Genomic DNA, 25862 nt, shown 5'->3' with positions numbered 1-25862 from the left:
GCACTTAGTCCCATGATAAAACGTTGTTTCTGAGAAATATGATACAATTTCCAACATATGAGACAGAATGGATTCTCTAATATAGTTTTCTCAGTACCGGCTGCATATTCTAAACACCGGGGAGGTTATGGGAAGGGAAGCAGAAAGGATAAAAAGGAGGAGGAGAAGGAGAAGTTGTCCAGCCTGACTCCAGGCTGATAAAAGCAGAATCTGTGGGAGCAAGGCCCAGGCATCAGTAATAAATAAAAATCTCCTGAGATGAATGCAGGTTGTTTCCATGTCTTTGTTATTATAAATAGTACTATTACGTATGAGCATGTATCTTTTTGAATTGGAATTTTCTCTGGATATATGCCCAGGAGTGGGATTGCTAGATCACAGTGTTCTCCATAGTGGCTGCACAAATTTATATTCCCAGCAACAGTGGAGGAGGGTTCTTTTTTCTCCATATGCTCTCTGACATTTATTATTTGTAGACTTTTTGGTGATGGCCATTTTGACTGGTGTGAGGTGATACCTCATTGTAGTTTTGATTTGCATTTCTCTAATAATTGGCAATATTGAGTATCTTTTCATGTGCTTGTTGGCCATCTGTATGTCTTTTTTGGAGAAATGTCTATTTAGGCCTTCTGCCCAGTTTTTGATTGGATGATTTGGGTTTGTTTGTTTTTTTTTTTTCTATATTAAGCTGTATGAGCTGTTTGTGTATTTTGGAAATTAATCCCTCGTCAGTTGCATCATTTGCAAATATTTTCTCTCATTCTGTAGGTTGTCATTTCATTTGGTTTATGGTTTCCTTTGCTGTGCAAAAGCTTTTAAGTTTAATTAGGTCCAATTTGCTTATTTTTGCTTTAATTTCCATTACTCTAGGAGATGAATCCAAAAGAATATTGCTGCGATTTATGTCAAAGAATGTTCTGCCTATGTTTTCCTCTAGGAGTTTTATAGCATCCGGTATTATGTTTAAGTCTTTAACCCATGGGGCTTTTCTTGTCATGAGCTGAGATGGATGGAAGTTTGAAGTGTTGATAATGGATAGTGTGATTAGTTATTTCTTGTTCAATCAAGAGGTAGAGAGCACACAGAGCATTTAGTAGCTGGAAGAGTGGAACTAAATAATGGGAATGAATTGGATTCCTTTTAAGAATGAATATAAAAAGAATATAAAAATAATTTATGAGGAATTGTGAAATAATAAATGACACTGAAATTGGACATATGGGAGAAGACGTAAATGGTCAATGAAGTAGCCCTTAGCAACTATTAGAGGAGGCTTTTTTATTACAGATGTACTTTTTTTGTAAGCTTGTTGAACTCCAGAAACTTGTCTTATGTATTTCAGATGCTCAAAAACATTTTAGTTACTAATACCCCAGTAACATTAAACATACCGACTTGCTCCCTATTTAAACCAGATTAATTCTGGAAAAATGAATACATGAATGTGCTAAATATCCTTCAAATAAATATCTTATCTGCATATGTAAGTCTAAGATTGCTGGATTTTTTTTTAATGCCTTCTGCACACTTTAGACACACACTGAGTCATTTAATTGGAATTAGGTGCATACTGAAGAAAAATGTCAAGTTTCCTCTTATTTAGTGGGTTATCTGTTTGAAGCAGAAGCCAAGTGGTAACTGAGGACACTTGAGGGTCACATAATCCAACTGAAGAGTCCAAGACCCCACTACTCACCCAAACCAGCCTTCCACAGTACGTACAGTCTCAGAGGCAACTGTGAAAGTGGAAAAATGTGTGTACTTTTCTTTGAAAGAGTTCTTACCAATCTTGTTTCTTGATGAATAAATATGAGCAAAGACAAAGTCAACTAATTTAAACTATTGCTTTTATTATAATTACACGGGAGCACAAATAAATAAGCACAAAAGTATTGCAAAATATTGCCAATGCACTAAAGAAAACAATTTCTTTTCAAACAACATCTGGTTACTTCAGTAGTATCAAAGTACATTTATAATTACATGTTACCTAAAAAAATCAAGTACAAAAATTAAAAGAAATGAAAACATCAGTGTTTATATTATTATGTATATAGAAATGGCTAACAACACATGAGTGAGAAATCTGTTATCTAATGCTTATTTGCACAACTTTTCAGGCACATACCTGACATTTTTAATGGATTATGAAAAATGCAATATGACGTTCAGATTTTTAGATACCGTAAACATGTTACGTTGGAATGGATGTTAAATGGTTTCTTTTAAAAACCCTGTCTTTTAAAAAGGTAGTGCCATTATCCACTAAAAAACATATTATTTGATATCATTTTCTCAATAGCTATTTGTTTCAATTTCTTGAAAAGAGCAAGAAAGTAAACATACAATTGCTAAATACGTAAACACATTTTCAGTGCAAAATAACAAGACCTGTGACTTTACTGTGCTTTGTTTTTCATAATCACAGTGCACTTTACATAAACTGCTGCTACACTATAAATGTTAACTGAAGGAGCTCCAAACAAAAGAAGTGCATACTAAACGTTTTCATATTTATTATATACAGTATGTATACTGTATGTGGATGTATACATGTGTAAATGTAGATGCTTTTAGGGTGGGTAAACCCAGTCATATTTGGGAACAATTGAAAATTTCAAAAAGATTTTCATATAATTGAGTTGTTTGAGATAACTACAATATTTCTAACAATATTTCCCCCTAAATTTGAAACTTTATAATATTTAAAGGGAATGTAATAGGACTTTTATTTTTCAGATTACACACATTTTGCTACGATGTAATTGACCCAAATATCAATGGGTTTTAAATAAATCCAAACCCCAAGCCATAATGTTCAAGTCCAACATGGTAAAATGTGTTATCCTTTTACTGATTTACATAGACAGCATTACATACCTAGGTGTACATACAGAGGCTTACACTTATACATAGTTTATACTTTGACATCAATTTTCATATGTTTTAGTATTTTGTTTTGACTACACACTTGATTGAAAAAAGAGAATAGCATATATAAACACATTAACGATGTTAAACACATGTGATATTGTATATCTTCCTAAAAACAATTGGCTTTGTTTTGAAAACATTAATAATTGCATAACCAAGCTCTTTGAAGGCAGGGGCCGCATCTTTTTGAACCCTTAATGCCAAATCCTTCAGAAATGTTTTAAGATAACTGATATAAGTTGCTCAGTAAATGAACTGTTAAGTGAATAATGGATTAATAACAAATTGCTCACATTCTAGAGTTAGCTATGTATTTTCCCACACAAGGAAGATTTAGTGAGTTAACCTTAACTACGATAGGTACAATTTTTCTTTCACTTCCATTAAAGTTTGGGACACAATGAATTGTGAATTTCTATCCTATTCTATTTCTACTTCTTTGCAAGAGTGCATTATCTCTCAACTCAGATTACTTGCTGTTAAAATCATAAGGATGTTTTCTTAATTTCATAGGTAGCCCTAATTAGCTTGCAAGCTCTTTTTTATTTTAGGCAAGTGACTCACCTTAACATAGAAGTGATACTGAAATTGTGTTGTATGCGCATTGTTCTGATGTCTTATTTAATTAATTAAAACAATTAAAACCATAGGTCTGTTTAGTTTTGTTGATTTGATCGCCAAATTTGCTCATAAGAGTCAAACCAAATTGTATGTAAGGACAAGGCCTAAGCCAAAATGTAGCGAGAAAAATGTTTCTCTACTCTCCAGAAGCATTCAAAGAAAGCTATTTGGAACCTCAGTGCCTCTGAAGCCTCAGTGTCACCATTTCGAACAGTGAAGTTGTAACTAGTTGCATCCAGACAGTTACTGTGTATTTGAATGTGTATAGTCTTTAAAACTATAAATTTTAACCCCTTAATGTTTTATTTTGTTTCACTTTCATGACTTTTTTAAATAAGTGGACATTCACTTTTACACAAATCAGTCGCTTTTCACTCCCATCTTGCTTCGACAGCATAAACACAAGGGAAACGTTTGGCAATGTTTACATAAGGAACTACGGTTATATCTCAGAAGGTGCTGGCTCTGGAATTGGGCAGAAATGCAAAATTTGATTTTTTTTTCCCCTTCCATCAATTCTAAAGAAATTTATCTCTTCTAAGAAGTTTTTCACACATAAAAGCATCTTGCTGACAGCCGATAAAACTCTGTTTCTATAAAATTTGCCGTGAAAAGGTAATTTTTATAGGTATGAGCTCTTCCAACCTGATAACCATGCCATGATATGATTTGTTCTTTGGGACTGCTAAAAAAATGTGAGCTTTATCATTCCATAGCGTTCTGGCTGTAGGGGGAGATTTTTATCATCTGACCAAATTCATCCGTTGAAGTGTCCTGATTGACTGCCACCAGAGAGCAAGCTTGTTTTTCTCTCTATCCTAATGATCTTTTTTGCTCCACATAAAGAAACACTACACAAAGAGGAAATTAATCATAGGATGGCTATTGCCACATAAGCTAAGTCACCATGGTCAGCCATATAGGCACAGAATTCCATCTCTTGAGTCAAATACCAATTAAGCTGCTTTTCCAGGTCTTTCAGCTACTTCCCACTGAAGACAAGATTTGGAGAAATTAAGTGGAAATAGTTGCTTAAGGTCAGATTTTCAAGCAAGTTACCTTCTCAGGAAATAACTGGCTTAAAAAAGGAGCATATAAAACCTGGCTACAGCATGAGTTTGGCAGAACAAACGGAAATGGCTGAATCCAACACAAATCATTTTAGTAGCTTTTTGACAAGTGGCCAGTATTTAAAGAACTATCTTCTGCCTTATTCAAAGAGATATGGGAAAGATTGGCATTTGAAAAACACACTTGCATGTGTTACCTAAATAGAAATTTCAAAGGAATTCTCCATCATTATCATAATGAGCCTTATATATATAGATACACAGATCTAGATATATAGAGAGAGACATATCTATCTGTTTATATAATATATCTATATATATCAAATCATCATAATGATGCTGAGAATTGATGGCTTATAGATGACTGATTCATTAGCTAGAGTACACGTGGTCATAATAACTTAAATCAGGATAACAACTTGGGTCATAAACACATTTTATCTCAATTCTGATTTTACGCATTTTCATCACTCTTAGACTTGTACTCCACTGATCGTTGGGTTTGAAACATGATCGATAATTGGTGAAATTTGGCAGCAGGGTTTATTTAGGCTACTTAACATCTCGCCATGATTTCCTGTACTTGTGACGCTGCTTTTTTTTTTTTTTTTAACCACCTCAGTTATTCAAGCAAAACCTAAAACTTCAATAAGCGTTTTATGTATACAGTTCTCGCACTGAGTTCTCCTCCACGCGTACACGCGCACACATAACAGATACACATGCTCCCCCTTACCTTATTTTCCTTATACTTTCAGAATTCTTGTTGGGCATCAAAATATACATTAATTATAAAATATTAAAAAAGTATTTTATAACATTTCAAAGGCTTGAAAGAAACTATTACTGATAAAGCGTTACTACGCCTTTAGCGATATAGATTACAAAAATTCCCTAACTCCTGCTATATTTGGTTTTACTGAGCAGCATGGTACTATTGCTGTCAAAACCCTTACAAGGAAAACCGCTATGACAATAACTTCAAACACATACCTTCTCTCTCAGAAATATAATACTAAATTGATTGTTAAAGAAGAATCACATACTGTCAATTTCAGGAAGCATAAATAGTAATTTAAATATACAAAATATATGTGATAGTTTCCTTTTTATTCACCCATGGGGATATTTATAGTCGACTAACAAGTTACTCTTAAAAGATATATACGATTTGTTTAACTTAAACTTTACCAACACATAAAATTGAATCCAACCCGGCTCCCATCCCCTGCATTTCCTGTTTCTTCCTTGAAACAAAATAAACAATCGGTCATAATTCTTTGGTCATGGTGTCATAATCAGTAAGAATGGGTGTGATTGATGAAAATGCACAGAAAGTTATACCACAAAATATGGCGATGACTAGTTTGAAAAATTAACATGAAATACTACTCCATTAATGGACCTAAATTTTAAGATTGGTATTGAGTGGACTAATATGTAAACTCGTCTGGTTCAAAGCTTATTGATCATTTTCTAGGGGAAACAGACATACACATGAAAAGTTACTTAAAAATAATGATTGCAGTGGCAACATAATGCCGCTGTTCCCACCTTCTTGAAAGTAGTCCTGCTATTTACCCTTTGATTCCTTGTTCCTTCCATTGTCACAGTGAACCCTGGTCTCCTCCAATCAGATCTATGATGCAAGGACGGGTATCCCTAAAGTCATTTCTGAAGGAAATGTTTTCTGCTGGGATGTCCAAATATATGCTCGCAACTTTTTCTGGAGTCTGACTAACCATTGCTTAGTACAAACAAGATGATACTGATGAGAAATTCTTATAAAGCCAATGTAGCAAAAATATCGGTGTTGATGTGATGTGGACGTCCAAATTCAGCATCACATTTGCGTTCATTTCCTGTCAAACCCTTAAAAACTTACAAAGCAACAGATGTTCTGAACGAATATGATATTCAACTGCTACATTACTAGCACCAGATCATATATTATGTGATTGAACATAATTTATATGTGAGCTCAGGTACAGAAACCAAATGTGGGCAGACAAAAAACACACTTTAAATGCAAAAATTAATAATAAAAGGCATCAAGGGATTACATATAAAAGAGATAACAAACCAGTTAATACCGAAATTGTTTCATATAGTAAAACTCTTGATATTTCTGTAATTTGTATACGTATAACGTGTGTTATTTCAGGTGTCACCCATAAACTTGTAAAATATTTACATCTTACTATCTTCTGGATTCAAAATAATCCGTGATAAACAAGTGTGCCTTAATTGCAAGGAAATAGACGTTTTATCTTGAACTTGCCACGAATAGGCACAGCTTCCCATGGGTTTTCCAGGGAAGTGCTGGCATTCCATTCTGACAGGGAAAAAGTGTAACAGTTACTTATCACATGACCGAGTCGACCTCCCTCTTCCTGTTAAGGAACGTGGAGCTCACGCCATCCTGCACACGGTCAGATGGCAGTGTCCCAGAACACCGTCTGCTGCTTAGCGTAGGGTGGAGGGCTGTACTTCGCACCCGCATTCTTCTTCCAGCTGGGGAGGGTAGGCATGCTATCCTGTTTGCAAAGGCCCTTTTCCGTTTTCTGTCTAGCTTTTATTTCCTTGCACAAGCAACGCTTTTTCTCAATCATCTCAAGCATTGTATGGTCTCCATGAAACCACTGCATGCATGCCACCTAGCAAAAAACAAAGAGTGAATACAGAAGAAAAAAATGGAATGAAAGCAGTTTTTTTTTTTTTTTTTGCACTGTGCTAGTATTTGTTTCAAAAAAAAATGTCAGCTGTTTGTATTTTTTGAAATTCTTAGAAAGCAAAATTAAAGCATGGGAACCATAAATAAAATGTATACTCGAACTAGTGGACATTGTGATATTATTAAATGATAACTGAAGCATGATATTTTTCCAGTATGTTTTAAAAGCCCATGATACAGAGATAAAACCTTTTGTCAAATGTTTTAAGCCATTTGCCAAATATTTACCTATTATTTTTATGTTGACTTCATTGTCTTATGGGTCCCAATATGCCTAAGTTGAATTATTAGAATTACTTTTCAGTGAGATCTAATGAGTGAGATATGTTTTAAAGATTTTAATGAACATTTTCATTCTTAAAATAAAACTTGTGTTTGTTCATAGCATAAAGAATTAAGACTTTCAACTGTTTTCTCCCAAATCGAGCTTCAATGTGCATCTAATGCTTGGAATTTAAATACTTAAATAATTATTTTGCAAAGAAGTTTTGCTACACTGTTTGATGCTTCAGCAAATATCTAACTAGAATCATTGGCTTCTGCAATCATACTGACACAGATCCTAATTAGCTCCAGAACTTCAAAGAACCTGATTCGTCAGGTCAGTTGGGTACCAGGAGAAGGTTCAGTGCTGACTATGTATTGATGCGCATACATATATTTCTGGACAGGTAAACACTACTCCCAGGTGTACAAGGCCATGTCCACCAACAACTGTTCTTTGGAACGGAGCTAGTTGGCTGAGTCTGCCACAAGCACAGCAGTGTGACTGGGCCGTGGACCCAGGATGGGGACGCTTACAATTAATTGTTTAAACAAATCTGCTTTATGATTTGAAGGGTGCAAATAGCTCACTTGGAGTCACTAAATTTGATGGAACGATTTTAGGAAAACAATCAGCAAATACTTCAGGTTAAGTTTTGATGTGAACAAGGCAAAACCGAATTCTCACAATTCTTAATTCTTTCTGGAGAAGGCAGAACTCCGAGCTAGAAGACTGACTCGAATACTGGGTGTGTCAAATTTCCACTGGCCACTCCATTTCTGTTTCTTTATCCAAATCACTGACTTTATAATATCTTAATTTCAGAAGTAAGTATAAGGATCAAACTGGATGATGAAGGTGAAGTCATTTTTACAAACAGTAAAACAAATCCCACAAATTATTATTCTAATACCAACATGTACCTAGCGACAGTTTTTTCATACCTGCTCTCTGCCAGGCATGTGGGAAGAGTTCCATATATGTTACATTAAATTCTCCCAGCCACACTGAAAGTTAGGATTTAGCTACGCGCAAATGAGAAAGCTGAGTCTCAGAAAGTTTAAGGTACTAGATCAAGGTCACAGCTTATTGGCTATGATACAGACCTATGTCAAACTAAAACTGTCCAACTTCAAAGTGAATAGTGTTTCTACTACAGCATGCTCCATCTCCTGAATATGGTTTAGAAATTATAATAACAGTTATTGTTGTATGTACTACCATTTCCAGAGGCTATTCAAAAATGCACATGTATTTATAGGTTTATGAATGGATAAAAATTGCTTATCAAATAAATCAAAATCAATGGCTTGGACTTAGATTCCAGAAGATGATATTCTTAGGTAAATATCCTGTATGTAAGGAGCCTAAGTTGATATAAAGTTCCGTGAAAGAACAGGCTGTGTCTGATGCCCTTTGGGTCCTCTAGCCCTTAGCCCAGGGCCCTGGACATCAGTGCTCACTTTTTAAGTAAAGTTCTAGTGAAGTTCTGCCCAACAGGTTTCTGTCTCAACAGGCAATTATTAAAGTGACTTGGAAATTTTTCAAAGATTTATTATGTTTTATAACATGATAACCTAGGCAATAAAAATACAGTAAGTCTATTTTGGTGGAAATACAAGCAAAATTTATTGAGTAACTATAAACTGTCATAAGTGGAATTTATAACACAATTTCCAGAGGGCCAACCCCAAATCGCATTCATCTCAGTAGCCCCAACATGCAGAACAGAGTCATTTCACTCTCAGTAAAAGTTTTAGGAAGGCATTGAAGCCATCACCATTGAACAATTTTTGTTGCTTCTCAGAAACTCAGATAATTTTTTCCTAATGAAATCTCACTGGATTTTACACATTCCAGGAAAATTGCAAAACATCAAATCTTTAAGGTAATATATTTACAGCATTATTTCAACATTTGCAATATATTTACTTGTCCACACAAACATTAAATAATCTATTACCTAATTTTCTTTAATATTTTTAGGGTATGAGTCAGTATATGCAACTGCAAAATAATAATTTTCCGGGATTGCCCTGACAACAGTGTCACCAATATATTTCATAGTTGTGATCACAGTTCATAAATGCATTACATTATCTATAATAAGTATGTGTTTTCAGTCAATTAGAAGTTTATGCTATATGTCAATATACTAAGAATAATCCATTCTTTAAAAATCTAAAGAATAGGTGTTTAAGAATAAAGAGTTATAAAATACAGTTTTTCATATTCTTTACATTTTTATTTTAGAATATTTATATATCCACATGATTGCAATATAATGGCTCAAAATATAAATAGAAGAAAATCAACCATTTTTTCTTTCAGACTGACCCTGCAATATTAAACTATCTTCTTTTAGGGGCCAGACGTATGGTCAATAAAAATGCTGAGAGAAATCACTGCCCAATACATGAAAGAGGGCTAGGCATTCTAACAAAATTCAAATACAGGTTGTCAGAAGATAGCCAATTAAAATATTTTTAATTTTGATAAGTTTAACAAATATGTCCAGTTTGGAATAGAATCTTCACATGTTAAATTTGCTATTGAACTTTTTTTTCTCATTTAAAATAACCCCCAAAATTATTATGTTACAATGATATGAATGAGTGATACATGGAATTCATTTGAGGGGAGATAAATCTGTTTTATATATTTATTTTTAAAGACACATGTTTTTTAGTAATTTTTTTCTGGAGGGTACACATTCTTTTTAATTCCCCAAGTTAAACTCAATGATACTTCTATGCCTGTTGACATGGCTAAATCCATCTCCCTTAAAGTGAGTCAAATATTATATCCTATTCTTGCAATAAGATGTTATACTTCAATTCATTACTTCAGATATAACAACTAGAATGTTTAGTCATTCTATGAAGTGTGTTAAGATTACTACCCATAAAGGATATCTAGATGTTCTGTTTTTTTATTTATTTATCATTAAATTCTTCATATCTAATTTAAATTTAGCTGTAAAATTCCATTCCATTTCACCCTGACATTGAATGAACTCAGTGAGTCCATCTACAACTAATTTGAAATTAAGCCTAGAACAGAAATTCTTTCAGTTTAGTTATTTAATCAAGTGGCCTGTTTCTTATCTTTAATCTGAATGCATTTCTTGGATGCCCCACATAGGGAAGAAAAAAAAACAAACACAGGCAAGTAAGTATACATTGGGAGATAGTTGTTCAATTAACATGAACACACTTACATAGCTTGGATAAGATTTTCATATTATCAAGATTCAGCAGAGGCCAATGATCTTGGCTAATTTCATGAGGATAAAATCAAATGAAGTTCTTCCTCAAGAAGGTGAAACATAATAAATCTTCACTACATAAATGGAGTCTATACACAGTGACTTCTTTCCAAAGAGTATGGAAAGGAGGAGGAGAGGAACTTCACAGTGAAGAGACCTGGAGAGCACTATCTACACCGCACTGGCTGATCAGCAGTGATGAGTGATGCCGACAGTACGCACCCTTGATATGATGTGAAGAGAAGGGCATTTTACCTCTGTGATCTTCCTCCCCAAAATCATAACTCCAGTCTAACCATGAGAAAAACACCAGACAACCCAAAATGAGAAACATTCTATGATACAGCAGTCCAGTAATCCCTAAAACTGTCAAGGTCATACAAGATAAGGGAAGTCTGAGGAACTGTCACAGTTTAGAGAGGACCAAGGAGACATGATAAGTGAAGTTGATGGACGTGGTATCCTGGAAGAAATCTTGAAACTAATAATAAAAACCAAGGAAATCCAAATGAAGTATGGATGCAAATAATAATGTTTCAGTATTGATTCATTAGTTGTGACAAAAGCACCATGATAATGTAAGATATTAACAATAGGGGAAACTGGACATGGGGTATACAGGAACCCTCCATGTATCCCTTTGCAGCCTTTCTGTAAATTTCAAACTATACTAAAATTTTTAAAAATATATTTTAGAAAATAACATGATAGGACCATATTTTTTCCAAAGAATATGTAAGTGTGTATTTCATTCTTTATATGGAAGTAACATGGTAGAATGGAAGAGTTAAATGACTTGACTGGGATCTTGATCGTTGTGTGGCATTGAAAAGTCATGTATCTCTCTAAATTTGCATATAATTCCTATATACATTATATATATGTGTGTGTGTGTGTACATGATTTATATATACATAGATGTACACTGGAACACTTTATATATATTATGCATATTTGTATACCACACTTCACAAGGTTGTAGGAAGCAGTAAACTAATGCATGCAAAGAGATTAAAAACTGTAAAGTCCCATACATTGATCATGATCTAATCTTCCGATCCTTCAATGCATCAGGAATGGCACAAATGAGAAGGAATTTTAATTCACTTCAACAATTACTTTCTCTAAGAAATAAACTGAGTACTTCCTCATATTGGGTATATTTTATCCAACAAACAAAGAAATCGTGAGATTTTTTCCAATAATAAATCTCCCTAATATTTATTTAAGGTATCCAATTTTTCAAAATATGTAAAACATAAAGAGAAAAAAATACTCTGAAATAAGCACTTGGAGCATTTCAGTAATAAACATGATAGCAGAATAAAACTGATACAAGCATATGTATCTCTATTGATTTTGACTATTATGCTTCATGAGTTAGCACATGAAAAAATGTCGTCAAAGATTTAGGAGACAGGAAACAGTGTTGAGCTGGTGCCTCGTTGGCTTTGGAATTAAGTTTAGCTGGGAGTCTTACGATTTGAGAATCAAATTTAATTTCTGAGACAATAGACACAACACCAATACTCATCTTCAGATGCTCAGGGTTGGGCGGGGTGGAAATCTACGGGTTCCGGAAGTTGCTCTCTTTGGGCCACCTTCTCCCACCTGGATGGATAGCCCATTTTATAAGACATCGTCATCCAGCAGGGGGAGTGTAAGCCTGAATCTGGCTGGAAAGGAAGCTAGAGTTACCAAATTTCTCTGAATTTTCCCTTTACCCTGAAGAAAATTTCTCCAAGGGAGGATGGGCTGTGTTAGTGGGGAAGCAAGGAAGACCAGGCCGGGAGCCCAGCTGCCGTGGCAGGGTGGGGGCGGGGAATCTGAGAAGCGGAAGCAACTTCTTCAGGAGTTATGGGAGGTGGCAGGTCACTCTGACCTGCGCTTCTTCCTGTCCTTAGGAGTGAGTCACACACAGGTTAGCCAGAGGTGTTGGCGATCTCATCAAAAATGCTCTTCCTCTCCTATTTAGTGGGCAAAGAGATTGATTCTTTATTAACAAAACATACATAAAGAAGAAACAGGTAAGCACCATGGCTTTTTTTTACATCTGTCTTCAAGATCACGGGCAGGGATTGGCCAACTACAACACATTTCCCAAATAAAGTCCATTGCCTGTTTCAGTACAGCCCATGAACAAGAACTTTAAAGTTTTTAAATAGTTGAAAAGAAAACAAAAGAAGAGTATTTCCACGACAGATGAAAATGATATGAAATTCAAATGCCAGTGTATACACAGTTTCCACTGGCCTCAGATAAGTCCATTTGTTCATGGATTGTCTCTGGCTACTTTCACACTATTGACTAGAGTTGAGTTATTGGGCCAGATACTATGGTCCATAAAGCCTAAAATATTTACTGTCTGTCCCTTTAAAGAAAAAGTTTGCTAACTTACTAAGTCAATAGCCAATTAACCCTTAAATTACATATCTACTGGAACTGCCTGATAGAAGAACAAAGAGGGTAATACCAATATTGGTATTATAGAAAGGACTATAGAACCAAATCAAGAGCATTGATTCATATACGTTCACAATATTTTTCATATCAAGTTTGGTCCTTTAGATAAATCATAAAGGATGAGGTTTACTTTTAAAGTCATCTCTGACAATTGGTTTAGACTAACTGGGCATATTGACTACACATTTTACATCATTATAAGGAAAAACAGGAATGTTGAAATTGAAGAAATAAAGTGGATAATCTGGTTTAAAGTCTTTAAATAAGAGATTTAATACAACCCTTCCTTTGAGTGACTCTGCAGTGGTTATTTGCTTGTCTGTCATGTGTCACAGTGGTGATTCCAGTTCAATATAAAAGTTGTTTTCAGAATTAAAAAAAAATAATTTTAGTAATTTATATTTCTTTTCTTCCTTCCCAACTATATTTTGGAAAGAAGGGGTCATCTTTGCATAATATACACAACAACACAGGCCCTCAACGGGCCTTTTGAAATTGACAAAGCAAAGTGATGGAGGGGTTATAACTATCTGCACCTGTCAGCAAATTCACAAATTATTACCTAGCTATCAATAATAAATGATCAAATCTATGTTCGTTGATCATTACAGAGAAAGAAAAATGTCTTTTTCTTTGAAAGAGTAAAGCTTACTCTATGTATTTATATGTGCCTCTACCTATCTACGCATATGTATTTGTATAAAACAATTGATATTTTGAAAGTGCATTGAGGTGACCTAACGTCACAGTTTTTTCTATGGTAAAACTTAAAAGGCAGAGTCAATAATCCATGTGACTTTACAACTACTTAGAAACACCATTTCTTTCCAAAATACAGTATACACGTAACTCTTGAGTTTTATAGCAACGTCCTTTCATCAAGACCCAGGTCACAAGTCACTTTCAAGGACAGAGGCTGGTTTCAACTATTGTCCTAAACAGTGAAAATTACAGCTGTTTGCAAGCTCTGCCAATACACTGCTCATCTCTCTGCAATAACAACAATCCTATTTTGGGGTGCAGCTTTGATTTCTTTCTATCTTAGGAGACAGTATAAGGTAGATAGAATGGGTATCATGACCTGGTTTTACCACTTATTAGTTGTGAGATGTGGGACAAATCATTTAATCTTCCTGAGAACTTGTTTATCTGTAAAATGAAAATAATAAGACCTCAGATTTGTCGGGAAGATTGCATGTAATAATTTAGCGTCTACCACGAAGTGGAAACAAAAATATAAACTCCTCTACCCCAGCAGACTGAGTTTTTTTTTTTAAGACAGGGGCTCTACAGTGAATGTCACATCTTTCCCTTTAGCACAAGGAAGTATGTCAAAACGCTCATGCAATGAATGAATGAACAAATGAAAACTGACAGCCACTCAAACAGGGCAGTGAGAATATTAGTAGCATTAGCACTGAGTTGTGTTACTGAAAAAAAAATGAACAAATAAGCGAACAAAAATCTTACTCATTTTATGTGTTGAAAAGAACTCTTGGATTTCCGTATTTACTTTTATTAGCAGCGAGTTGAATGTATTTGGATATTTCACAAATGTTTAGTAACAGAAGAGTGGATCAAGACCTTAGTTTATTCTTTTTTTTTCTAATGAGGGGATAATTTTACTTACAGATTTATATATTTTCTTAATTTAGGATACTTATATATTATTTATGTTAACAATTTCTAGTATTTGACACTTCATAATTAGTCATTTAGGTTATTACTTAATAATAGATGTTTCTAATTTTTATGTAGTCAAATCAGTTGAATTTTTTCAAAATGTCTCCATGTTTGAATTCTTCAAGGTTTCTTAAACTTTTTGACAACTATAAATACAATTCTTTACATTTTTCAGGGCTTATGGTTTACCGTACTCTTGAATTTACCTTTCACTTATTTTGTTTATATTCTTCCTTGTTGCTAACGGTACATTGCTTGGGAAGGGAAAATATATTTCATAAGAAAAATTGTGTTTAAAAGAATCATTACATTTCATTAAAAGAAAATAAATGTCTGTTTTGAAGGCTGTCTGGAAGCCTACTGTATGCACACACACGTGCACCCATGAATACATACATACATTTCATATATATTCATAAACATACATATGGATGTGTGTATAAAAGTGTGCAGCATACAGTGTGTTTATATGTATGTATTTGTGTGTATATTTGTGCATAAGGGTATATATCATAGAGATATGATTAAATTACTGTTACCTCCTCTAGGTTTCAGAAAACAAAATTATAAAAGTTTTGCTGAAAGAAAATGTGTGTCAGTAATGTCACTGAAGAAGAAACAGTAGGCTAAAGCTAATAAAATCTCGTACCTTGAGGCTTTTGATCCACCTCAAGGAATACTCTCAAAACTTCCTTGAATGATTTTATAAAAGTTCTGAAATAACCTAGCCTGTTACATTCACCTTTGACCAAGTGGCTTTGGGAAGAAGGATTGTCACAATCTGAGTAATAATCATAAGAACATCAACAGTGTAATTATAGCAGCAACCGTGATTTATTGGTTATAAACCATGTTCCAGACACTCAACTGGCACTTAGCGTATACCAATTCCTTTAAAGCTTAATAACTGGATAAGATGCCTTATGGCTCTTTGTTAGATGATAAATGGAGGCCTACAGAAGTTAAGTAATACGTATAGAATCATATTCCTAACAGAAGGCAGAATTAGAATTGGAACTAGATATACCAAATGCTAGTCTGTGCCCTGATCATGGCACTGGATTGTCTCAGCTCATTAGGATTAAAGCGGCCACACTGAACACACACACACACACACACACACACACACACACACACACACACAACTGCCAGAGTACTTTCACTTCAGAGAGCCGACAACGAGGGTGAGTGTGCTGGATTAAATAAAGGGGGTAAAGTTTGCCACTGAAAGACTGAAAGATTAATAGAGGATTTATAAGCTGTGAAAACGTTGGTGGCTGCAAAGCTTTGAACCTGTCATTACTGTCATCACAGCATCCTCTCATCTTCGTAGTTGTCAAGGTCACGGGCACAATCATCATTGCAATTCCTCTCAGTGAGCAAGGCACTGTATGAACACTCAGCCCGCTTCATTCCATTTTAGCCTCAGCATAACCCTGTGGTCACCATATTCGGGATGAGAAAATCAAGTTTAGAAGAGGTTCAGGATCGCTTAGCTGTGTCTAGAGACAGATCCCGTACTGGGCGTGAAAGGGGTTATTAATAGAGCAGAACACAGTAATCTCCCTCCCTGGGTAACGCTCTCCATCCATAGCTCAAGTTTCTTGCCTCCAACGCACAAGAATACATCCCTAAGGCCCCACAATATTTGCACTTGATCATATTTAATATCCCAAGGTTAAGCTGCCAAGGTAGTGCTCTGTCTTCACTCTCCCTCCTTCCTGGCTTCCTTCTTGAAGAAGTTAAACACTTCTAAAGCACTTAATGGACGGAGCATCCTAATGAGAGATGTGTCCGAGTGGTGAATAGTAGCAATCCCCAAAGCAGTAAGAACAAAGTGTCCTTTCTTGCTATGTAAGAATACCTCCATCTGATCTCACTTTTGAACTGCTAACTGGCTGGTTGTCCTTCCGTATAATTGTGTGTGGATAATACAGTAATATGTTACCCGCACCGGATACTTCACCAAGGGAGCCCCTCTGAAAGTATTTTTCTTTTTCCTTCACCACCCACAGCTCAATCTCATTTCAATAAGTACCTTTTCCTCAGTTTCATGGCAGCAAACAACATAGTCGTCCTCCCACACATATTTGCACATCTCCAAGAATATCGACAAGTAGAGTAAAATGTTAGTGTCTCTCAACTGAGTTGCACAAAAATGTTAGCTGATTCAATGAGTGGCCTTAGGAGAAGAAGCCCAAGAAAGGCTGCCTAAAAGAAAAAGTCCATGGATGGTTTTCACACCACCATGAAAGAAGATGCTAACTGCATCAAACCACCGTTTTATCAACTCTTCACTACAGCAGAATTTTAGAGAAGAATTGAATTTCAACATCTAGAAAAATGGAAGTTTTAAAACATTTAAAAATGCATAACATTTTTATAACACCAAATGATGACTAAATGCAAAAAGCAAGTTGTCAAAATAGAATGTTAACTTTGTATCTCTTGTGAACAAATGCAAAATGCAAAGTGGCAATTCTTCGTGGCTTAGCACTTGTTCCCTGGTGAAAGACTGTGTTCAGTCATACAATGGAAACCTATCTATCTAATAATGCCCCGTCCAGCCAGGTGTGAGTGGCATGGCACCTGCCTCTCTATGCATGTACACAGAGCATATATATATGTATATAGATGTAATAAGGAGGTTTATCTGTGGAAGCATACAAATACAATGACTTCGAGGAATAATGATCAAATTGCATGAGAAAGAGTTGATTTATGAGATAGTTCTCAAGTGTCTGAAATTGACTCAAAGTGTTGCTGCATTAAAATCTGTATAAAGTTGTGAAGGGCATAAATAATATATACAATGATATATGATATTCCTATGGCAAAATGAAAGATGAGGCTTTTCAGATGAATGTTGAACTGTGTTCAAAAATCAGAAATATTATGTCTATGGTATGTGTCCACAGGCAGAACCATTATGTCTATGTTATGTGTCCACAGGCAGAACCATGTATAATTTAAAAATATATATATACACACACACACACATATGTAAAACTTGATTTGCCTTTTCGCTATTTTATGACTATAAATATGAATTCTTTACCTTGGAAAGTAAAAAGACTATAGAAAAATTGTGATACATTTTTCCCAATAAAGAAGGCACAACATATTCCTCAGCAATTAACTCTAATAATGACTAAAGATACAATTTCAGCTGTTAATTGATTAAACTAATTGTAATAAAGAAAAAAAAAAGACCTCTGAGCAGGTTTCAGAATTAATTTCTGTTTTTAAATGAGCAATATTTAAATGAGCAAATTTCTAAGTAGAATGCCTTAAAAAGACATTCCCTGAAGGAGCCAACTGTATTACAAGATAAAATTCAATTACAACAAATGTATTGATGTTTTCCATTAAGTATATTCTCTTAATCACTTAACATTAGCATTAATTTAATTTCAAGTTTAATTTCAACACAAAATATTGGTTTTTAATAGTGCAGATGGACTTGACCACAGATAAATTAGGGAGAATCACATCTCAATAAACATTTGTTTTATCTAAAGCAAGAGAGGGAAGATGAGAGACAAGGAGAATCAGCTAATCTTCAAGAAACAGGCCTTAATAATTGCTGGGTGAGCTAACAATTATTTTCAGATCTTATAACTTTGAATAGAACTGGGAAAGTACATCAAATATATTTTTTTCTCCACTAGAATGCATTGCCCAATATGAGCATAGACTAGAGGATAAGGAATAAGCTGCTGATGACAGTAATTCTATTCTGAAACCAGCCTCATTATTTACTAGGTCTGGCCAGTCACATCATTTGTCTGGGGCTCAGGTTGGAAAGGACCAGAGGGTACAAACTGGGACATGAGGGTTGCATCAGGCTAACACATGTATTTTGTATAAAATGCACAATATTTTAAAATTTTGAACCCATGGAGGGGAAAAAAAAAAACCCACAAATCAGTAGATTATAGAGGAAGAGAGAAGAAAACAAACAAACAAAAACACAAGAGGGAAGGAGAGAGCCAGGGCAGGAATGCCCAGATTTTGGCTTCTCTTGAAAAAATCAAAGAAACATGGCACCGACTGGCCAGAGCTGAGTCTTCGCAACCTGTTTGAATAGGCTTGTCTTTCCCGTTTAGCTTGGTCCCATGGAACTTGACACGGTGGCAAGGTGCCAGTGCCGTTTTTCATTTCAGTAGGAATGAAATTTTTCATTTGGTAGAAAAATATTTTCATTCCTGCTGATTCTATCAAAGTGAGAAAGTACTCCTTTCCAACACCCCCTGGACAGCTGTATGCACTGCGGTCTGCATCTCCCTCAATGCACCGCCTTAATAAATTTCCTTCCTTTCTGCGATTCCAAGTCTGAGCCACATTGACCTAAAGTTTGAGGCCTTTTATCCTAACTCAAAACCAGCACTTATGCCCCAAGTAATCAAAATAATCCTTGTAATGTTGACCATAAACTAACAGAGTCCAATTAGTTTATGGTCAACATTACAAGGCTTTATTCTTGGACTCTAATCCAGTTGTAATTGGATTTCCTCAAAAGAAGCTGGCCATTTTCCTTTTAGCCAAATTCATCCAAATGTTGATGGGGTCAGTATGGAAAGACAGGAAGCAATGAACACCTTACACAAGCAACCCAAATCGGCTTGAGAGCAAGCAATGTCTTTGTGCCTATGATCTACCAAGCAGAGAGTTTAACAGACAAGTTCCTTCCTTCCTTGCTGCCTAATTCATGTCTTCCATCTCAATTTCTTCTCTCTTGCTTCCTGTGCTGTTTCCTTCTGCCCAAGATGACACCCTTCAGAGCAGCTAAAAACAAAGTGTCATGGACTCATCTAACTGATGACTGGGAGAGGCAGGCCCTGTGTAAGATGTGCTTGACAGAGAAACCAAACAAGGATTTCCAGGTAGGTCTCAAGTTGAAAGTCATGGAATCCAGTTTCCAGAATTAAACACTTTTATATGCTCTTAACCACTTCTCATGAGGGCAACTTGATGCAGTTTGCTCAACTTTAAAATCTAGAATTTTTTTTATTAAATGGTAGTTAATGTTAAAACCATTGAGGATGCCAGCTCATTTAAAAACACCTTTTCTAAAGCAATACTCAAAACGCTTCTTTAGTTGTGAAAAACATACACTCTTTCAGCCTGAAAGTGATTAAGGTTACTACCTAGAAAATGGCTTGGCCATCCCAGATCCTCTCAGCTCTTCCTTTAGAAGAATCACAATTCGCCATCATACGTAAGGGCCAACTTATGCTCAGAAGTGGAAGCAAAGCTAAGCTAAGCTCTGAGGCAATAAATCCCTTGCTGGAAGTTATTCTAGGATTGTCCCTACCATATTAGGCTACCCTAGTTCGCAAGTCACTGTAGCACCTGCCATCACATAGCCCTTCTGTTGAGGGCTTCAGAGAAAAGAAAGTGAGTCCGCAGAGGGATGATGCGGGGAACAGTGACAAGGAAGAGTAGAATGGGGAGAATATTCCTAAAAATATAAGACTTTTGCTCCTAGAGAACTGCTTTTATCATGTCATTTATCTTCCTAGAATGTCAAAGAGCTTCCATTGTCAACAGCATTATGTCAACATAACTTAGAGGGCGCTGAAGCAGACAGACCTTATAACCACACCTGCTTTCATGATCCTATTGTCTACAACCCCCTCATTGGAACCCTGGGCTCCCTCCAGCTCGGACCACCATTCCTGAGCAGCACACAGCACTCCTGATTCAAATCGAAATCTGGCTTCTCTCAGTCAAGCAGACTCGATGTCCAAGGAGATGACATGTCTACTGCTTTTGAAAATATGGGGAATCCCTTTTGGCGTGCTGTTCCGGGCCTGGTTTCTAAGAGCCTGAGGAATAAGCTTACACAACTTCACAAATCCATGCTTACATACAAACTATGACATACTTTCCTCCCTGCCAGTTTTCACCAAGACTCAGACCAATAACCCACTCAGAAATAAAATATATTTAAGTGGGTGTAAAATGAAAATCAGAAAGACAACGGACGAGCAGGAGCATATGGGTGTTCTGTGACAGTCTGTAGCTACCAGGATTCAAATGGAATTGAGGTGTCCAAAAACTTCTACTATTAACTTTCCTCTCTTCTTCTCTATTTCAGCTACTCATCCCATGGCTCCCCACACCTGCCAACATAAAGATAACTCTAAATACACTTGCTACATTCTAGTAGAATCATTCATATATTACTTATAAAAGACCTTACAATTTCTCACAGCTATACTTAGGATCCTAGTGTTAAAAAATAAAGAACCTATATATTTCAATAATTTTATTTTTCTTGGAATATCTTCCTTAAGACCAATACTTAATTTTTTTCTAATGAAATCAACATAAGTGGTCCTCTAAGTTGGTTCATAAAGAAGAGTGCTCAAGCTCAAAGACATGCCTGCCATGACTGGATGGTTTGCCTCTTCCAATGTGTCCAGAGAATAATGGGTACTGAAGATGCTTCTTAGCAGTTGGGGGGATAAAAATGATATTAACAAAAACTAACCTATGTGGAGCACACAGTGTCTGGTGCTCTTCCAGATGCTTTGTATATGCTAACTTATTTACTCCTTGCACTCATCTAGTCTATAGAGTTGACAGTATGATGCCCATTTTACATATGGACACCTGAAGCTCTGTAAGATCCATGCCCAAAATCACTGAGCAAAGAAGTGGGTGGAACTAGAATCTGAATTCAGGTAAACTAACTCCACAGCCCCCATTTTTAATCTTATACTGTGTGGCTCTGTTCTTGGGGTGGCTACATGAATGTGATGAGATTATAAATATTCCCTATTATGTAGCTATCACTATTTCTGGAAAAGAGCAAGTTGACCAATAAGTGCCATTTTCTTTCTCTATTCAGAGAGTAAATAACTGTGGCTCAGAGGAGTTAAATCTCTTGCCCAAAGACAGGCCACTTGGAATGGGACAGCCAGGTCTAACTCGAGAATCTGCGAAGTTGTCCTGCATCTGTCTGAATGCAGGAAGCCACCAGCATGTCTTAAAACTGTAGACACTTCCAGGACTGTCCCCTCCACCTCTGCACCATCAGGACCATCACGATTTATGCATTTTTGTCAACAATAACGATTTATCGAGCAGCCATTCCCTCGCAGTTACACAGGTCCTTGGGACTGAATTCTGAATGTGGGTCTCTTTCAGGACAGACAGATAAAATCAGTGCCCTGCATGGCATTCTCTCTTTTCCCCCACCTGTCAGCCTGAGACAGAGGATCCAACAGAAGGCTCAGAGGTTCTCAGGAATGACAGAGTCACGGGTTGAGAAGAGCCCAGGTCTGTCCCACGGTCAGGAACAGCCATCAACCAGGAAGATTCATGTTGGATTTGTGCGACTAAGAAACTTTATTTAGAGGAACAAACACTAAAATTTGGGGTTGTGCCTGTTACAGCAGCTCTGTCACTCACCTAACTAATACACAATCACAAATGTACAAGAGTACTCAGGATGTGAGGAAGTATACTGATACTGGACAACTAGCGTTCCATCTAATTCCTTAATATGACTGTAGCCGGATCTAGAGTGGAACGGACTAGGATGATATTTTCCAACATTTTAAATCCTACCTTTAAAAACACTCCTGTGGATACAAATCTAATTGCATGCGCCATAAGTGATGAGATGACCTCTTTACATACAATTTTTTTAATGAACGCGTGGGTTCAGAATTATAAGACCAACCCTGGCCTTTTAACAGTCAGTAATCCACTTCCAGTTTTCAGAAAATAGAACTGCATCGGAAGGGACATTGGTGAAGTTATGAACTGAATAGGAATACTAGTCTCTATTACAATTTGATTATGTGGGGGGTCAATGAAATAGATAATATCCTTATTATAAAGTTATCTAAATAGAAGATACTATCTCTATCATTCAAAGACTTATACTCACCATGAAATTCTTTGAATTAAAACCAAAATAAACTTCTTGAGATCACTGAGCCCTAGAACCCTAGAAAAAAGCAAATTATTGCCAATAGAACAAAGAAGGAAGCATGACAGTATTTGGCATTCATGGTAGCACAGAATTTACTTTACAAATCAATCACAACCCTTTGCTACATGTATTATAGCCCCTGAATCAGCTCCACACTCTTGCCCTCTACTGGTACACTTTCATAAGGCAGGCCTTTAGAGAACTAGAACTTTTCCCATACTTCTAAATTTGAGCAATGTTTTACTCTCTGCCAAAGAGGTCTTTGGTTAACAGGAGAGAGATTTATTTTGTCAAATTCATCAAAACCACAGTTAGAGGTTTCTAATGACACTCTAACTTGAAACACTGGAACTCACTGAGTGTGTGGGAGGGACTTAGATGCCAAGAGAAAATGCCAAGTGGTAAACTGGCATTAAGTACTGTGCGAGCTGCTTTATAAGCCACCTCATCTCATGTCTCCATTTAAATTTACTAAAATAGCTGTGAGTGTATCTGTATGACAGATGAGGAGACTGAGGTTCCAGAGCCTGGTGATGGAGGACAGAAGTTTTAAGCCAGGGCTGATTGATTCTACAAACTGCCATCTTTCTACATGCCAAAGTGTTCCCTCAAATTAGAAGAAAGATAAAAATCAATAATAAAACAGATTTGGAAAAGAAATTAAAAGCATTAGAAATTTCACTCTTAAAATGCAAATGTATTATTAATATGTCTGCAACATTTAAAAAACTGCTTTAAATTACATTAGATAGTTAATAGAATTACTTAATTCAATATGTCAGGGAAGAAGAAATTTTCTCTCCCCTTCCAGGTTCTATTGGCTGATCTAAGGAGTAAATTGACATGAGACAGATCAACAGTAGAAAATCAAACAGAAATTTAATAACATGTGTACACAGGAGAGACCCAGGAAAACTGAGCAACTCATCAAAATGGCCCAAGCCCTCATCTTAAAATACCTCTTCAGCCAAAAACAAAAAAGGATGTAGAAGGTAGTGATTTGGGGCTTTAAAGGGGGGGTCCTATGGAGGCAATTCACATGGAGATGGAAATGCAATTGTTTGGCAAACAAATGTTTGCTGGGCCAGGCAGAGACAATGGGACACAGAGAGGAATTTTAACAAACATACTTTGCCGTCTACACACCTACTTCATGCTATACTTATCTGTGGTGATGCTCCCTTCCTGGAATTGGTCCTCTATCTACATTCTTTTAGGCAGTTAGTGGGGAAGGTCAAAGGTTCCTCCTGAGTCCTTTGGGCTTTAAAAATAATCAGCCTAAATCAGTCCTTCTGCCAAAAAGACACAATTTTGGGTGGCAGATTTTGCTCCCCTATAAATATAATTATTGAACACTTAAATAAACATTGTAGAAAATGTTCTAACACACCAAGGCACTTTCTGTATCATATGTATTATAATTAATGCAAAATATCTCACTTACTAGTAAGTATTGTTTTTCCCTAGGACAAGAATTTCAACTTATACAATGCTATTAATATTTTTTTCTACCTTTTTTTTTCCTGAAATAAAGTACTTGCTTTTTAAAAGCATTCCTTAACAATGAGAGCATGCCTCCAAAAGCAATTGTAATCCTATCCATCCTTTTAAGCTACATTTTTCCCTGAATGTACTTGCCAAGTTTCTCAGATAATATATATATAATATCTTTCTCTTAACTAGGATAGAAATAAAATAATTTATGCATTGTCCTTTGAGAATTTGAATAATGGTAACAAAACCAATGATGTTGTCAAATCCACTTTATCATATATTACCATGATCCTATACTCTTGAGAACTATAATTACAGCTCATCTTAAATGCTACCATTTTTCAGATAAGGCACCTGAGTCAGAGAGGTTAAATAATTTGTCCATGAAACTCAGCCAGGGGATAACTGAACTAGGATTAAACTCAGAGATTCTGCACATCTGCACATTTACATGCAATCTCATCACATTCATGAGTAATGCATTCCATAAATTAGAATATTCCGACTGGGATTCCTCTAAACTCCCCAAGCTTACATCTCACACCTTATGCAGTTCAAAAATGTATAGTATTCAGGAAAGAAACAAAAGGGCTTTATTCGTATTTTTCCTCTCTTACAACGTACTCCAAATTGAAGGAAAGATTGCCTCTTTCCCATGAAAGGTTAGAAAAAGTTCTGAAAGAACTTGACTTCTGAAGATGGAAGCCAAGCCATACATTTGTCTTAAGTTTTCAGAAGAGCAACTGAAACTCTTTCATCATTTGTAAACAATGACTAATGAAAATCATTAATGTAACCTAGGTGGAGTGTGGGGGAAAAAAAGGTCAAATAATTTGAGAAAGTTGTAGTAGATAATGATTCATTTTACTATGGAAATTAAGAATCCCATTATTTCTCTCCTGTTAAGACAGAAGTTTTGTCCCTTACTTTGCTAAAACGTAATCTACTCTAATATCAGCTTGTTATTAGAAATATAACTTCCAGATTATACCCCCATTCAAATTCTCTGAACCCTGGTGACCCCTGTGCACTTGGCAAACATCAACTAATTTTCGGGACATCTCCCCTGGGACCAAATATAACCTCCAGCTTTCTATCAACAGATTGGTCCCGGGAGAATCTGCAAAAGAGATCCGATTCTGGATATGGGGTGGAACATATGTTCCACTTCTCAGTTTACTAATGTTGAATATGCAGGGGCTTCCTGGTCTCAGATAGCAAAACAAGGCAGATCAACAGAGTAATAACAGGTCAGGGGTCATGGTAAGGGGGCAGGGCTTCTGGACCGCGGGCAGCTGTCCACCCTCCACTGTGCTCTGAGCCACTGTGCATATCTCTGCTTTCTGCAAGAACCAGTGTAGCACCGTAACTCACGGCTA

The 25862-nt window shown here is 36.0% G+C and overlaps 1 protein-coding gene across 2 annotated transcripts in view; it reads right to left on the bottom strand.

Moving 5' to 3' along the window:
• Positions 1 to 1851: 1851 nt before the first annotated feature.
• The window catches only part of NYAP2 (neuronal tyrosine-phosphorylated phosphoinositide-3-kinase adaptor 2), a 162497-nt gene continuing 138486 nt past the window's right edge, over positions 1852 to 25862 (bottom strand). The window contains exon 6 of one of the 2 annotated variants that reach the window (XM_074364403.1): positions 1852 to 7282. In XM_074364403.1, the coding sequence (XP_074220504.1) occupies positions 7058 to 7282 (225 nt within the window). In that variant the 3' untranslated portion in view covers positions 1852 to 7057. Of the gene's footprint in view, positions 7283 to 9245; positions 12860 to 25862 lie in introns of those variants that run through there. The other variant, XM_074364401.1, reaches the window with a different exon arrangement.

Source organism: Camelus bactrianus, chromosome 5 (assembly GCF_048773025.1).
Source record: "Camelus bactrianus isolate YW-2024 breed Bactrian camel chromosome 5, ASM4877302v1, whole genome shotgun sequence".
NCBI lineage: Eukaryota > Metazoa > Chordata > Mammalia > Artiodactyla > Camelidae > Camelus > Camelus bactrianus.
This window is presented reverse-complemented; position numbering and strand designations above follow the sequence as displayed.